The sequence below is a fragment of the Felis catus genome, chromosome A3 (assembly GCF_018350175.1).
Source record: "Felis catus isolate Fca126 chromosome A3, F.catus_Fca126_mat1.0, whole genome shotgun sequence".
Classification (NCBI taxonomy): Eukaryota; Metazoa; Chordata; class Mammalia; order Carnivora; family Felidae; genus Felis; species Felis catus.
Window position 1 is genome coordinate 12,869,194 of NC_058370.1, and position 16,389 is coordinate 12,885,582.

At 57.4% G+C, this 16,389-nt stretch overlaps 1 protein-coding gene across 1 annotated transcript in view; it reads left to right on the forward strand.

The window, feature by feature from the left end:
* The window catches only part of PREX1 (phosphatidylinositol-3,4,5-trisphosphate dependent Rac exchange factor 1), a 184,461-nt gene that overhangs the window by 127,803 nt on the left and 40,269 nt on the right, over nt 1–16,389 (forward strand). Inside the window, 5 exon segments of the mRNA XM_023251134.2 lie at nt 3,088–3,188; nt 3,316–3,419; nt 3,617–3,666; nt 5,234–5,309; nt 14,009–14,081. Of these exon segments, the coding sequence (XP_023106902.2) occupies nt 3,088–3,188; nt 3,316–3,419; nt 3,617–3,666; nt 5,234–5,309; nt 14,009–14,081 (404 nt within the window).

Genomic DNA, 16,389 nt, shown 5'->3' on the forward strand with positions numbered 1-16,389 from the left:
GAGACACAACTGTGGATCCCTGCGCCTCGCGTTGGGCTTGACGCGTGGTGGTGATTCTGGGGGCCAGGAAGGAGCGGTGAAGCTGGGTACACGCTAACGCAGCTAGTGCCCATTGCCTGGATCCCGGACTCCCCGCCAGTCTAGGCTGACCTGCTTTCTGTGTCCCCAACTCAGTGTCCCGAGTAACATCTTCCTGAAAGGCTGGAACTTGCCACTCTTTGTACCCAACTTCCAGCAACTGGCAGGTCGCTGGTTTCCTGACCTTACTTCCCACTCGGGGCTTTTCTCTGTGCTGATCCCCTCCCTGCCTAGAACACCTTTCCTTGCACCTCACTGGAGGCAGGTGGCTCCCCACTGACCCAGCGCAGTCCGTGCGTGTGTTTTACATGGGCCACATGGTGCTTTCAGGAAATTTTGGATTATAAATCAACATTTAACAGTTGGGAGATTTCACAGGAAATGCCACATCTCCGGCTTCTTTTGGAAAAGTAAGATACTCTAGTCTTCCCATGTGGCCACGGTCAGCTGCACTGAGGGGCGGCTGGTTTAGCGTTGCCGCACCCTGGCCCCTTCTGTTCATTTCCAAGAGCTTGAGGTTCCTGTGCTAGAGAGGAGTTTTATGTGGTCGTGCACACTGGGTCCCAGCTTGACGTTTCATATGATGTGACAGTTGACCTGTTGAATCCAGAAGGGCCCCGAGTGACCCACGTGCCCTAGAGGCCCTGATAGACCCTGCTGAGGCCCGCAGAGGAACAGTGGCTCGCCCAAATTGGCCCAGCAAGCTGTGAACCTTCCCTGATGCTCTAAAAGGGCTAAGACTCCGTGTGGGGCGGAAACGTGGGTCACGGTTGTTCTTCTCTGGGCCGCCTTCCTCCGCCCTAGCAGAAGACGCTGGGCCACTTCCTGTCCCCCGTCTGGCCGCAGGGCTGCCGGTCGGTGCCAGAGGCGGCCCCCGATGGGACAGCTGGTAGGCAGCCGGGTGCCGAGTCCCCAGCTTCCGAGAGTGGGCACTCAACATCTGCTCGCCTCCCTCAGCTGCTGGCAGCTTTCTCCCTGTCGCTGATTTTTGGGGCCTTGAGAGCGGAACTGGGGGTGGAGAGCCCAGAACAGTCTCTTCCCCACCTGGGGCTCCCGCCCCACAGAATAGGTCCATTTCTTCTGTGCTCCCCCACCTTGGCCTGCACCCGGGGCTCTCGGAATGCCTCCGCGCTCACCACTGCCTACACACAGGCAGGCTTCGCTCAGCCAAACACCGGGAGGCTAAAAATAGTCCTGCCCCCTCTGGCCCTGTAATTGGAGGCGGGACAGCTGGTTTCGATAAGCAGGAGATCGCTGCGCTCTGGCCAGCTGCCACCTGCTCTCACTGAACACAGATTGCCTCAGTGGAAACGGCCCCGTGGCCGGCTCTCCCTTTTCCTGCGGACTCTGGTGGGTTGAGCTCTGCACTGAGCCTGAGCACACCCCCGAGAGCCAGGCCCTGGGGTCCGGCTGAGCCTCTGCCCCACCGGGCGGTCACGTTGGATCTGCTTGATTTCCTCCGGCTTGTGAGCTCTTTGTCTCCCCGAGACCTTCCTGCCGATCCCAGGACGTTCCTTCTTGTTTGATGGTTCATTCCTTCGTTTGTTCAGGAAATGATTATTGGGCTCTACTGTGCTATAGACCCTCCTCTAGGTCTGGGGGTAGGGCTGTGAATAAGACCGACAAAAATCCCTGACAATGTGGGGATTACCTTCTGGTGGGGGAGACGGCCGGAAACACGTGTATGTAAATCTGTAACAGTACGACTCCAAACAAGGATAAGTGCTAAAGACGAAGCAAAACTGAGAGCCGTGAGGATTGTGTGAGGAACTGCTTGTGGTGAGAAGGAAGGACTTAACACGAAGAGCTGGGGGAGGGCATTTCCAGGCAGAGGGAACAGTAAGTGCAAAGGCCCCGAGGTAGGCAGGAGTCTGATCTAAGAAGCAGAAGATGGTGGGTGTGGCTGAAACATAAGTGAAAGGTATAGGAGAGGAGACCAGGAGGACGAGCGGTTCACGTGGGGCCCTGTCATCGTGCAGGCAGAGTTTGGATCTTTTTCTGAGAGCAGTGGGGAAGCCCACTGGAGGGTTTGACCAGGAGAATGACATGATCTGATCGCCATGAGCTCTCTTGACTCTCCACAGTCGTCTTTCTGGGCTCTTATTTCTTCCTCTTTGTTTCTTCATTCCTTCTGCTTATCTGTCCGTGTTGACATCCATCATCCATTCCCTCACCCGTCTGCCTGGTTCTGTCTCCACTTAGGATCTGTCCATTCCCTCATGCTCCCCACTACCTGCCTACCCACTGGTCTTTCCAGCTACCTGCTGATTGGTCTGTCAGATCATCCATTCATCTGCTCACTTTCCATCATTTACCTCCCCACTTTTGTGTCCATCCGTCCATCTACCCACCCATTCTCCCTCCCTCCTTCCCATCCATCCATCCATCCACCCACCCATTCTCCCTCCCTCTTTCCCATCCATCCATCCATCCATCCATCCACCCACTCATTCTCTCTCCCTCTTTCCCATCCATCTGTCCATCCATCCATCCATCCACTCGCCCACCTGCCCATTCTCCCTCCCTCCTTCCCATCCATCCATCCACCCACCCATTCTCCCTCCCTCCTTCCCATCCATCCATCCATCCACCCACCCATTCTCCCTCCCTCTTTCCCATCCATCCATCCATCCATCCATCCATCCACCCACTCATTCTCTCTCCCTCTTTCCCATCCATCTGTCCATCCATCCATCCATCCACCCGCCCACCCATCCCACTTCCCTCCCTCCCTCCTGCCCATCCACTCATCCATCCTTCCCCCCACTCACCCAGTGTACCTGAGTCAGGGCCTGGGGTCTGGTCACACCCACCACTCTGCCATTGGTCCTTGCGAGAAGCGCAAGGCCTCAGCACAACCCCCGAGCTGTAGGCTCCCGGGCTTTGCTTTCCTGTGGGACGTTCTGGCTGTCATTCCTGGGAGTGGGTGGGGCCAGGCCCGTTCAGCGCTGGTTCCCGTGTTCCCAAGACTAGGGAAGTTCTCTCAACTGCTTCTTATATTCCCGGCAGTGAGTTTGTGGCCTGGCTTCTGGAAATTGGTGAAATCAGCAAGACGGAAGAAGGAGTCAACTTGGGCCAGGCCCTGTTGGAGAATGGTATAATCCACCATGGTGAGTGAGGGCAGGGGCTCAGTGAAACTGACGTGGCACAGAGCCTTGCCGAGTGAGGGAGGCGGTGGCGTTGGGTGATGAGGGTGGGCCCTGGGTCCGACCTCACTGGCCCTTTGGGTCCCTCCAGTCTCTGACAAGCACCAGTTCAAGAACGAGCAGGTGATGTACCGCTTCCGCTATGATGACGGCACCTACAAGGCCCGGAGTGAACTGGAGGACATCATGTCCAAGGTAGGGACTCTGCCCCACCCCATGACCCCGACCCCACGGTCACTGCTGAGCAGGCGTGGGCCCCAGTGGCCTGTGCTTTCCTCCCTCCCCCACCTGCCTGCTCTGTCCTGGGAGCCATCTCTCCGAGTAGCCTGGGTTTGGAGGCCCCTGCCGGATGTGGCCTGATCCCAGACCCCCCCCCCCCTTTTCTCTTTCAGGGTGTGAGACTTTACTGCCGCCTTCACAGCCTCTACGCCCCCGTGATCAAGTAAGTTACTCTCTCCAAACCCCAGTGGCACGTCTGCCTCTTCTCAGCTCCGTGCCCTTGGGCTGATAACTTAACCTCTCTGAGCGTCAGTCTCCTTCTCCATCAAATGGGGCTAATAATTGCATCTACCCTATACATTCGTCCTTAGGGTTAAGTGAGTCAATCTGTGGGAGACGCTGCAGGGTGGTGGCGAAGGGTGTCAGTTCTGGAGTGAGTTTGAATCTCAGCTGCTAGTTTTCAGTTGTGTGACTTTGGGTGGAGGTCCTTAACCTTTCAGTGCCTCAACTTTCTCCTCTGTGGAATGGGGGTAATAGATTCACCTCAGCCTTTGCACTTGCTGTTCCCTCTGCCTGGAATGCTCTTCCCTTACCTATTTGCATATTGAGTCCCTCACTTCCTTCAAAGGTGTCCAAATCGGAGGGGCCTTCCCTGCCCACCTTTCTAAAGTATCTCTGGCATGCACTGTCCTCCTGACTTCACGTTGGTTTTCTTCTTGAAACTCGTTAGTAGTTGACGTATTATGTTATTTATTTTATCAGTGTGCTTTCTTCCCCACTGGATTGTAAATTCACCAAGGGCAGGGAGTTTGCTCGCCGCTGTGTCCCCAGACCCTTGACCAGCGCCTAGAGCGGTGCTGTCCTGTAGCCCTTTCCACAAAGATAGCCGTGCTCTAGGTCTGCGCTGTCCAGTACTGTGGCCGTGAGTCCCATGTGGCTTTCAAACCCTTTAGGTGGAGGAATATAATTTTAAGTTTGATTTAATATGCATCGGTTGACAAGTGGCTGCATATTGGAGAGTGCAGGTCAGGGGCAAAGTAACACTCTGTAAATGTGCGTCAAGTGAATATTGAAAGGTAATTAACCTCTTTGGCCTCTGATTTTGCCCTCTGTGAAATGGGCATAAGAGCGGCTCACACCCCTTGAGTTGCTACAAGGATTAAACTTGAATGGCGGCTGCACGTAGTGAGGGCCGTATAAGTGCCAGCGATTGGTTATTTTCTTTATTGTGAGGCTTATGGTTATGGATGAAGGGACAGAGAGGGTGACCTAGCTCTTCCCCAGCTGCAGATTCCTCTGCCCCCTGTCCTGACGGCTCTTGTCTACTCTTAGGGGAGCAGAGAAGATCCAGCATTTGCTGGCCTCTTTCGGGGTCAGGCCCTGGGAACCGCTTGCCTCTGTAGACCTGCCCCTGCCTCCTTGGCCCAGCCTCGGCCAGCACAAGCCCCCCCTCCGTCCATCAGCCCCCAGAGGAGGAAGTGGCGGGGCCAGCACTTACTGTGCGTGTGGCCTGCTGGGCTCCCCGGTTCCTAAAAGTCCGAGAGAAACTCCCCAGCCAGACTCTTACCAGCCTCAGCATGGCTGGCCACATGAGCTCCGGTCTGCCGGCTTTGAAGTCAGAAATCACCGGTCTGACTGCAAGGTTAGCGCAGCCCTTGGTTCCAGGACTCGGCAGGAATTTAGATGCCACACAGGTCAGAGCATTTGCTTTGGGAGAGAACCGGGCAGCCTGATGCCCACCTCTGTGCCCGCCGCCCTCCTCTGCTCACATGCCCTTCCTCCCCCCGCAGAGACCGCGATTACCACCTGAAGACGTACAAGTCGGTGCTGCCGGGGAGCAAGCTGGTCGACTGGCTGCTGGCTCAGGTGAGAGGCCCCCCGGCCTGTGCAAGCAGCCTTCTGGCTCTGCCCGGGACTGGGAGGCTGACCAGGATACGGGCCTCTCAGGTTTTGGGGCTTTTTTTTTTTTTTTTAAACAAATTTCCAATATTTTTCACTCTTGGTAAAAATCCACGTGACGCTTACGATCTTAACCGTGTTTCGGCGCACGACGCGTGACGTGACGTCCACTGACCTCGCTGCACCGTCACCCCCCCCCCCCCCTGAGCTCTTTTCATCCTGAAGAACTGAAACTCTGTCCCCCGGTAAACAGCAGCGCCCCACTCCCCGCAGCCCCCGGCAGGCACACTTCTGCTTTCTCTGGGAGGTGGCACCTCGTGCCCCGTGTGGTTGGCATCACATAGCCTTCGACCTCCCCCCGCTGACGTATCGCACCGTGCGTAACGCCCTCGGGCTCGCCGCCTCGGCATCCCCTTCCTTCGCAAGGGCCGAACAATATTCCATTCTGCTGTCCGGGACCGTCCCGGGTGAGCTGGGGCAGACTGGTCTCCTGCTGAAGCGCCAAATCAGAGCCTCCATGTGGAACCTGCCGAGTTGCTCCTTTGACACAAGTTCCCAGGGGGGCGGGGGCTGGGCAGAGGCTTGGAGAATCCACACAGCAGCATCGCTCAACTTCCCAGAGGTGTTGGCCCCACCGAGCTGCCACAGACACTTCCTTCTGCCCGCCTCCTGTCTCTTCTGGCTCCTGCAGGGACAGGGGCGCTCCCTCTGGGCCAGGCCCTGGCCGGGCTGTGTGCACTTTCCCCTTGGGTCTTCCAGCCCATGTACAGACGGGGGAACTAGGCCCCGGGGAGGCCAAGCACTTGGTTCAAGGTCGCGGCAGAGCTGGCACTGGGATGCGCCTGCCTGACCCGTGTGTCGGACCTCGGTCCTGCGAACTTTTCAGGGAGCTCGCGGGAATGTTCACTTGGGATCTGTGGAGACAGAACGCGTTGGCTCCAAAGACGAGGAGACAAGTGTGAAATCAAAACGGATAAATGTTTAAACGCGTACGGAGCGCAGCTCTCTGTCAGCCTCCCTAATTGTTAAATTTAGCATTCGGAAAAACCTCATTGCATTTGGAAATAATGTGCTGGCGGGATTTTCTCATGTCACACAATCCCTGATGATTGCCTGGAGATCGTAGCCAGTCTGTAAAGTAAATGTTTCTTGGCCCCAAATAACCTCAAAAGCGAGTTTAGGAAAAATCCTTGAAAAAATGTTTTCAGGCCAGGACGGCATATTTAATGTAGGAGGTGGGTGCGTTTTAATATGTTCGCCGTGCTGTGGGACTCTAAGACCCGGGAGGTGGTGAAACAGCCCTGGATCTGAATTCGGTTTTGCACATCTGGAGAGGGCAGAGCACCTCACCCTTGTGTCACACTCCCCTCCCTCGGGACCCCGCGAAACCAGCACGTGCTTCGGTTAGAGCCAGACGGCGTCCGCCTCGCCGAGTGATCTTGGACGAGGCTCTTCGCCTCTCTGTGCCTCACTCTCCACACCTGTAAAGTGAGGCAAAAAACAGTACCTTCCGCGTCAGATAATTTTGAGGATTCAGTGAGTTAATCATGTCAAGCGCTTAGAATGGCCCCTGGCCCAGAGTTAACTGCTCAGTAAATGTGACTCTTAACTATCACTGCTCGTCTCCTGCACAGGGGATTCAAGGAGGCTCCAAATTACATGCGGTGTGGAAGGCTGAGGAAATTGCGGAGGGGTTTGGGGGCGCAGGAACGATAAGATCAGGAAACAGCCAGCGAGGAGGGGAGGGGGACGGGCAGGTCCATGGGGCCCCCACCAGGGCGGTTTCTTCTGTGGTTTAGGCCCTTTGCTTGCAGACCCGCCTGGGTTCGGGTTCTCTGAAACAGCCGCTTCTCACCGCCTTGGCCGTTTCTGGGCCCTCCTGTTTCCCGAACTCCACGGGGGGCCCACAACTGAGTGTTGGTTCCCAAGCATGATGTGGACTTTGCCCTGAGCGGCGGAGCCCAGGCCCGGGTTGGGAGGGAGGTGGGTCACCGAGATGGTGATGGGTCAGCGGGTCTGAGAAGTGTTTGGAGATGGGGCGCGCAGGACGCACCGATGAGGGGTGGGATGAGAAGCAGGGATGCGTCCTGGGGCTCCGGCGCGTCGGTGGCCGGAAGCACCACGTGCAGTGATGAGGGTTCCTCAGGCAGAGGAACCCCTGCGTGCCTGGGGAAACGGAGCGTTCTCTGGAGCGGGAAGGCGCCGCCTTTGGGGTGCCCACAGGACTTCCCAGCGGGGGCAGGCGGATGAAGGGGCCGAACTGGCATGCCAGGCGCTCAGCTGGTCTCTGCACTGCAGGATTTAAAATGAGAAGTCAGGAGAGGGTGTGGAGAAGTTCAACGAGAGTGCTCATTAGTTCATCTCTTTTCTCTTTTGAGCACCTACTGGGTACCAGGCACCGGTTTGGGTTCTGGGGACACAGCAGCGATAGACAAAAGTCGCTGGCCTCATGGGTCTCAAATTCTGGTGAGGGCTAGGGCAGACACTTGATCGATAAAATGAGAATGAAATACGTCTGTGTTAGCTGGGGGCTGGGGGGTAGAGTGTGTGGGGGCCGTGGTGGGGGGCATTTACCCTTCACAGGGGTGGGGGCAGTACAGTTTTCGTGGTGGACCTAGAAGGCTGTGTTGAGTAGGGACACTTGAACAGAGACCTGAGGGGGGTGGGGAACAAGCCAGGGGGACGCCTGGGGGTGGAGCCTTCTGGGGGGACAGCAGCTCGGAGGCTCCAAGCGGGATGAGCTTGGTGTATCTGAGGGCAGTGGGGGGCGTGAACGGAAGGCACGGGGGGTGCTGGGGAGGGCTCTGGGAGGGTTCCCACCACTTCGGGCTCTGAGCACAGAAGGGATAGCACTGACTTTGGCGGGGGTAAGATCCGTCTGTGGAGCATGGGCCGTGAGGGGGTTGAGGCCGGCAGAAGGGAGCCTGGGGAGAAGGTGGCTTCAGGACTCCAGGCGGGGGACAAGGTGGCTGAGAGCTGGGTGGCTGCGGGAAAGGTGGGAGACATCAGATTCTAGAGTTTTTGGAAGTAGACCTAAGAGAGTTTGCTGATGGGTGGATGGGGTGTGGGAGGCGAGAGACAGGAGTCTCCCAGACCCCCAGGTCCTAGGCTGAGCGGGGGAGGCTCAGGACGGCATCCCAGAGCACTCTGGCCTGGAGAAGGACCAGCTTGGCATCAGGCATGGGGAGGTTGTGCTCACGGCCGGTGCTGTCAGAGAGGTCCTGGCCCAAGGTGCCCTGGAGTAGCCTGAGTCATTGCTAGTTGGTCCTGGGGACCTTTGCGCCGCCCCCCCCCAACAGCGTCTTGTTGGACGTGGAGGCAGGAGAAGGATGGAGGAATGAGGGTCTCAGTTGACCGTAAACGTGTCTGTCTACTTCAGCAGACCTCCTTGTGGCTCGGCCTGGTCTGGGGACACAGAGCTGACGCAGGAGGCCGACTGAAAGGCAGCGGGCATGTGTGTGGGTGGCCATGGGGGAGAGGTTGGTGATAAGGATGTGACCTTGAGGACTAGTTACCGCGAGCCTTGATCTCAAGAGTTATTCCTACCTTGTACCTTTGCAGGAAATTCAAGGAGGAAACCCGTAATTGTGTAGCTCAGGAGGGTAATTTTGCTTTGAACACATCTTCATTTCGAACTTTTAGATCATTCTGCTCCTTGAAACGAAATGTTCATGGCAACGCATTGGATCAGCCAGAAATGCTTTTGGCTGCATATAATAGGAACTCTGATGTAGACAGTAAACACCTTTTCCTCTCACAGAATGAGGCGTCCGGGTTCATGGTCCTAGAGCTCGAAATGCCATTTGCACTCAGGCTCCTCCTGTCTTTCTGTTTTCCTGTCTTCTTGCCAGTTGCCCCCTAATCCTACGATGGCTGCCATAGCTCCAGGCATCACATCTGTGTAGACCTGCGGCCAAAGGCAGGCAGCAGGAGCAGTTGGGGAGAGGGTTCTCACTCTGTTTGAGGACACTTCCCCCAGTCCCCAGCTCTCCCCAGTCGTCTTCCTCTTAGGTCTCTTTGGCCAGATGGGACCTATGTGTACCCCTAAACCATTCCCTGGGGAGGAGGACAGGGATTGGTGAGAGTGGCTTAGAATTCCTTAGAATTCATTCTTTGGGGCTGGGAGAGGGGCCCCCTACCCACTGCTGGGACAAGTCAGTGCTTTGAAGTCTGAAGGTAAGGGGGTTATTAGCCCTTCAGTAGACAAGCTGGGCCCTGTGTCCCTTCCGATCATCTCTGGGCATTATCTCATTTAATCCTCAGAACAGCCTGAGAAAACAGTTACTATTCCCATTTTACTGATGAGGAAACTGAGGCTTAAGCTATGTAACTTGCCTCAGGACACACAGAAGTGTATCACTCTTATAGAATTGTGTGTGTGTGTGTGGGGGGGGCTGTTATGATGCCTTGATAATAGATAATAGGTAATAATGAAAATAATGGTAGGAATAGGCTTCTGTATTGATTATAGTGTATACTGGGCAGTCCGTGCAGGGAGCACCGCCCAGGGGTGGCAGAGGCCTTGGAAAACCGAGGGCAAATCTGAGAATTAAAAAATGCCAGTGACGAAGTGAAGCTTCCCATGGTCACGGCCAGGGCCACGTAGGGAGGTAAACCTGGGAAAGCAGGTCCAGATCTCGTATTCTGCACCTCTCTGCTGCATGGTTTTCGGTCTCTGCTGCCTGGGCTCGAGGATGCCCCGGGCTGCGGCCGTCAGGTGGAGGGAAGGGGGTCAGTGGGCTAGGGCAGAAGGGCCAGGAGCCAGGTGCAGGAGGGCAGCACCTGAGGGTGGCTTGGCAGAAATGTTCCATGGAGCGCCCGCCACACTCACCCCCACAATCAGGCAGATGGTGAGTGCTGATGGTGTAGGGTTTTCAGCAGGGAGGGGAAAGGGGCCAGGCCGGTGGCTTGAGGTACCGGCAGAGGGGCAAAAAAGCATAGACGGGGACGTGACAGGAGCCCCTGGCCACAACCCTGGGCAACTACTAACTTGTCCTCTTAGAGCCTCAGTTTTCTTATCTGTAACGTGACGGCGGGGGGAGGGTCCAGCTCTGAGAAGATTTCTTTCTCATGGTGTAACCTAGGGCAAGTACAAGCCCGGCCGTGCCTCAATCTCTTCATCTGTTAAATGGGATTCATGACAAGAATGATTGCCTCTGGGTTGACAGTCAAGATGGAGTGAGACCCTGCAGTGCCTGGCACCCTGTGGGTCAGTGAGAAGCATCCTCGGGCATTGTCATGGGGTCTCACGGTTCACGGGCAAGGAGCCTTCCGAAGCCCTGTGTAAGTTGCGCCCGGCGTCCCTTCTCCCGGCCCTGCTCTGCCCCCTTCATCCCAGGTGGCTCTCCGATGGGAGATCACTGAGCAAGAATAGCTACCGTTTATCACCTGCCCCCTGCATGCCAGGTGTTGGGCCCTGAGTGTCACATGAAGCATCTCATTTAATTCTCATAAGAACTCTGTGGGGTGCGGACACTATTGTTTCCCCCCATTTTAGAGATACAGAAACTGAGGCAGGTGGAGGGGAGTTCGGGATCAGTTTCCATGTCTTTCCTTTCCTTTTCATTTTCCTTTTCCTCTCCTCTCCTCTCCTCTCCTCTCCTCTCCTCTCCTCTCCTCTCCTCCCCTCCCCTCCCCTCCCCTCCCCTCCCCTCCCCTCCCCTCCCCTCCCCTCCCCTTCCTTTTGATAGAGATTGCTTGTGGCCCACTAAGTGCTAGGTGCTGTGGGGGAGATGGGCAACCCTGACGAGCACTGTTGCTGTCACGTGTAGCTGACGTTCTAGTGACAGACAGACCTTAAACCACGTTCACTTATTTGGAGAAGCCCAAGGACAGGGGACAGTGGGTGCTGACTCTCCCCCAAGAGCAGTGCCCTGAAGGGATGTTTGTTTCCCACGGTGATAGGTGCAGCACAGGTGTGGCACAAGGCCATGAGCGTGTAACAGGATGAATGTTTGTTGGGAGGATGGGTGGTGGAGGGTGGGGAACTACTTTAGGGGGTCCTCTGAGGAACAGGAGGACCACTCTGAGGAGATGACTCGGACGCTGAGACCTAAAAAGCCGGGGCAGGGCATGCCGGGGGGCGGACGGAGCCAGTGCAAAGGCCCTGGGGTGGGGGCACGTGTAGTTTGTGAAGGACTAGAAGGGAGGCCAGTGTCGCTGGAGCCCCAGCACGGGGGCTAGTGGGCAGGTGGGGGAGACGAGGGCGGCATGGCGGTGCAGCGGCCCAGGCCTGTGTGTGCCCGCGCCTTCCTCTGGGAGGGGAGAAAGCGGCGACTTGAGGTTTTCCCACAGCTTGGCGGCATGTGGGGTAAGGGGCTTTCTTTTCAGGTGTCCGGGGTGGGGGGGGGGGTTGGCGTCAGAATCCTGCTGTTGTTCTAGCTTTAGGAACCTCCCTGTGCGTCACCCCAGGGCCCCGTGGGAAGGGGGCAGGGATGGGCTGGGAGCCCAGATTGTGAGCGCTTCAGAAAGCCAGGTGGGCTCCAGACGCCTGCCGGGGCCGCCCAGGCTGCAGATCTGGGCCTGCTTGCCACCTGGGTCCCGGCTGGGCCTCCCCTGCTGGCCCCTCACAGCCGGGGGGCGGCTGCTCCGGATACAGCCTCCCTCGGGGATGCCCACCTCCCTTGGCCGGGCTCTGTGCACATAGCCCTCCCAGCCACAGGCCTGCGGTCCCCACAGGAGAGATTTCTCTTCCTCCAGCCGGTCCAGGGCAGCCCGTGCACTGAAACATGGAGGCCAGTGCCTCCCCCGGGCCCTGGGCTCTGAGTCTGAGCCACAGCCTCTGGCACTCATTTCTCCTTGGGCTGGGAGACTCCCTCGCCGGCCCCTCGGCTGCTGGCGGAGGGTGTAGGGGACTGTGGAGGCGAGCGTCTCTCGAAACAGCTTCTTACTTTAGAAGTCGTTGAAGTGAGAGGTGGTCGGGTCCTGTGGCCATCTGAACGTAGTTGAAGCTCACTGACCTGGGTACAGGCCTCTGCGTGATTTGGCTCCTGCCGACAGCACCTCTCTTCAATCACTGAACATTTATCGAGCGCCTCCTGTATGCCAGGCCTTACTTCCCTGAGCACTTAGGATTCGGCAGGGAACGCAACATCTCTTTGCCCTGGTGCCGCTGACCTCACGCACCCCCTCCCTGTTGGCCAGGCTGCCTTTTGTGCTACAAGCTTCATCCCGCCTGTTTTCTCTGCCCGTCACCCAACCGCTTGCCCCTTCCCTTGTCCCCACGGGCCACCCAACTCACGACTCGCCTGACGAACCGGGATTGTTTGCTTTGCGAGAACCAGAAACGGATTCTGGCGAACTCAAGGACGGGGCCGGGGCGGGGGGAGAGGGGCCCCTTAGAAGGTTAAGGAGCATCCACAAAGTCCGGGGGAGACCTGGGAGCCGGCCTTAGAAAGAACTGACACCCGGAAGTGCCCGGCTTCTGGGGAGCAGGAGCAGCGGGCACCGTCTTCGGGGCACAGCTCTTGGGAAGACTCCACGCCAGCTGTTCCCTCTCCTTGGGCTCCTCCGCCTACGGGTCATGTTCCTGGGGCCGGTGGGAGCATCACTCTAGCTTTGCACGGACGCTGTGTCCTCGACCTGGCCTGGGTCGGCGGGGGTGGTGGTGGTGGGGGGGGGAGGGGGTGCAAGACCTCGTGGGGCCGTCCCAGCAAGACGATGTTCCACACGGGAGAGTCAGCCCCAGAGGTGGTGCCCAGGAGGCCACGGTCTGCTCCTGCTTATTTGGGCTTGGACGTCCCCTCCTTGGGAAAGCCCTGAGATGAGCCAGACTTGGGCTGTGCCAGTCAGGAGCGTTTTCATTTGCAAGAGCAGACAACCCAGCCGGACGGTGGCCCGAGCAGATAACCGCGGCACGGGAGGGATGGTGCTGCTTTCCCTTTTTTCAGGGAGGGAGGTATTTTCCAGAATCCGCTGGTGTCTCCCTGGCTGCAGTTGGTTCAGTTAGGTATGGGGCTTTGGGGCTAGTGTGGAAGATCCCGGCTACAGAGGCTGATACAAACTAGCGGTTTATTTTCCTTTGCTGTGAGAGGAGCCCAGAGCTGGGTGGTCTGGAGCTGCCAGGGTGGCCTCACGAGACCTTTGGGGACCACACTCTGTGTTTCTTCCTGCCCTGCCGTGCCTGGCGTGTTTTGGTCCTCCGAGTCCTATTGTGGCCTAGGAGGACTGCAGGAGCTCCAGCCGTCCCCTCTTTGTTCCAAGCAGGAAGAAGAAAATGGAAGGCCAGGGACCGAGGGTTTTTGCCAGAGCTTTCTACCAACAGCCTCTGCTTCTGTCTCACTGGCCACGTCTAGCTGCGGGGGAGCAAGGGCGTTCACGGCCGCGTGGCCGGCTTCGGTCGTGAGGGTTTCGGTACTAGTGTGGGGTTGGGGAGAGGGTTGCTGCTAGGCAGCCGACAGGGTCTGCCACGCGAGATCTCCGTCTCTCCCTTGTGGGGTTTGTGGCACAAGACACAATGTATTTATCCCAGCTACTCTGAATTTTCTTGTTTCACTATTAGCAATAGTCACGAACTTGTTTGGGTGACGCTCCCTTACAGAAAACAGACACGAGTCCCTGCCCTTGTATAGCCTGCGTTCTGAGGGTGGTGGTGGGCTTCTCAGCAGCCTCGCTCAGCCCCTCAAGTGAAGGTTCACCTAACGCCCTCCCTTCTCGTTCCGCTCCAGGGTGATTGCCAGACGCGCGAGGAGGCGGTGACGCTCGGTGTGGGCCTGTGTAACAACGGCTTCATGCACCACGGTAATCTGTCCCTTCCCTTCAGCCCGGCCTCCTGGGGGCGGGGGTCTGCCGTGCTAAATGATTTTTTTTTTTCTTTTTAATTTTAGAGGGAGAGAGAGGGCGGGGGGAGAGGGGCAGAGGGAGAGAGAGAGAGAGAGAGAGAGAGAGAGAGAGAGAGAGAGAATGAATCTCGAGCAGGCTCCATGCTGTTGGTGCAGAGCCTGATGTGGGGCTGGATCCCACGACCCTGAGATCGTGACCTGAGCTGAAACCAAAAGTTGGATGCTCAGCCGACTGAGCCTCCTGGGTGTCCCCTGGGGTGTGTGTCCTGGGATAGAAAACCTAGTAGGGACTCTGGTCCCTGGTGTGTTTTATGGAAGGGTGGGGAGCTGAGGTCCAGAGAGAGCACATGGTGGGCTGGAGACTGTCCAGCCTGCCCACGGTGAGCCCAGGCTGGATGCTGGCTGTGGGCCTGGAGGCTGCCGGGGGTTTGGGGTGTCTCAGGAAGCCCCCTCCTTCCCCCTCCCACTTCTGCCCTGATTGAGAGATCACCTCAGGGCTTCCATAGGGACCAAGGTGGCTGGCTGGTAATGCTTGACTGGAAAATGGATTGGATCTGAGGTCAAAACTGTGGGCTCCCTATGCTCTCCTAGAAGGGACGTGGCCTCCGGGTGGGCAGTGGGGCCGGATTGTGCAGGCCTGGCCCACGGGCTTCTACGGGGAGGAGAGGACGGGGGTCTGTGGGGACAGAGGACAGGCAGGTTGTAAGTGTGAGGGGAAGGGAGCTGGGCCGGGACATTTGCACCCCTTTCCCTGGCCTGACCCCTTAGGCAAGTCACTGTTCTTTCCACAGGAGAAGCACCTAAAGCGGGGAGAGGGGCGGGCAGTCCTGAGATGATCCTGAGGTGGGAAGGTGGGGAGAAGGAGGGAGGGTAAACAGAAGTTAATACTTCGTGTGCCTGGCCTCCTTCTGAGCACTCCCCATGTATTAATTAGTCTAATCCTGTAATGATCCTTTGATGTTGGTATTAGTATCGCCCCTATTTATAAGTGAGGAAATGGAAGCCCAGACAGTTAAGAAACTTGCTCAAGGTCACACAGCAAGTCGGAGCCGGGATTGGAACCGAGGCGCACGGGGTTTACAGGCCACACGCTCAGCCATTGGGGTCTGTGACCTTCCCTCCTGCTGGCCCCGGGGGAGCCCTGAGGCTCCCACGCTCTCAGGAGGACAGGTAGACTTTTAACTCCCACCAAAGAACCCCCGCTTCTAGAACTCTCCCTGTGGCTTTGGCTCTCAAAGTTTCCCTTGCCTGGGGTGCCCGACCTGCCTCACCCCCCAGCCTCCACCTTAGTGCTTCTGCTGGGTTCACACCTCCCCAGGCTTCCCCAGACATCCCGCCTGGATGGCTCCTCTCCTTCCTCGCTGGGTGCTTAGCTCATTCACTCTTCTTCATGGGGCTGTTCTCTCCCTGTTGGACTAATATTCCCTCTTCCCTGGGTTTTCCAGCTGTTGCTTTCCTGGTGCAGGCACCTTGCTAGGCTCACAGCCTAGTGTGCCTGAGCGGGTGCGGGTGCGTGAATCAAACAACGACAGGAGTCCGTGTTCTGGAACAGCACGGGCATGTGAGGAGGACTTTGGCTCTGACTCCAGTGCAGTGGGAGTCCTGGCAGGGTTCTGAGCAGGGGAGGCACGTGCTTGATCCCTCTGCAGGGCGGTGGAGAGCGCCCGCGGGGTTGACGGCGGAAGGAGAGAGGCCAGTGCCCAAGCGACTCTGATGCTCCAGGGGAGGGATGATGTGGCTTGCGGCCCGCTGCAGTTGGAGGGGTGAGCCTCGGGTGGGTCTTCTGTCCATTCCTCCTGCCAGCTTCTGCTTTATGCTCTAACTCAGAGGTCAGAGAACTCTCTGTGCAAAGGACCAGACAGTAAATATTTCAGGCTTTGCAGGCCGTGGGGCCTCTGTTAACAGCTAGTGTAGCATTAAAGCAGCTACAGGTGATACTTAACTAAGTGGGCGTGGCTGTGTGCCAGTAAACTTTATTTAGGAAAACAGACAGTGGGCCACAGTTTTCCACTCCTGGTCTAGCAGCTGGATTTGCTGTCCCTTCGGCAGGATGAGAAATGTGCCGGTGGGACGGCAGGTCGTCAGGTGCCTCCCCTGTCTTGTAGCCAGCAGGCCTGGTTCCAGCCCTGACTCAGCTGACTCCCAATAAACCTCTGGCCTTCTCTGTGCCTCAGTTTCCCCAACTTTCCCCCGGAGGGCTTGTCGTCCCCTCCTCCTCTGAGCTCAACATGCCCATGGCTCTGTGCAGTTAGGGGTTAGGGCACACT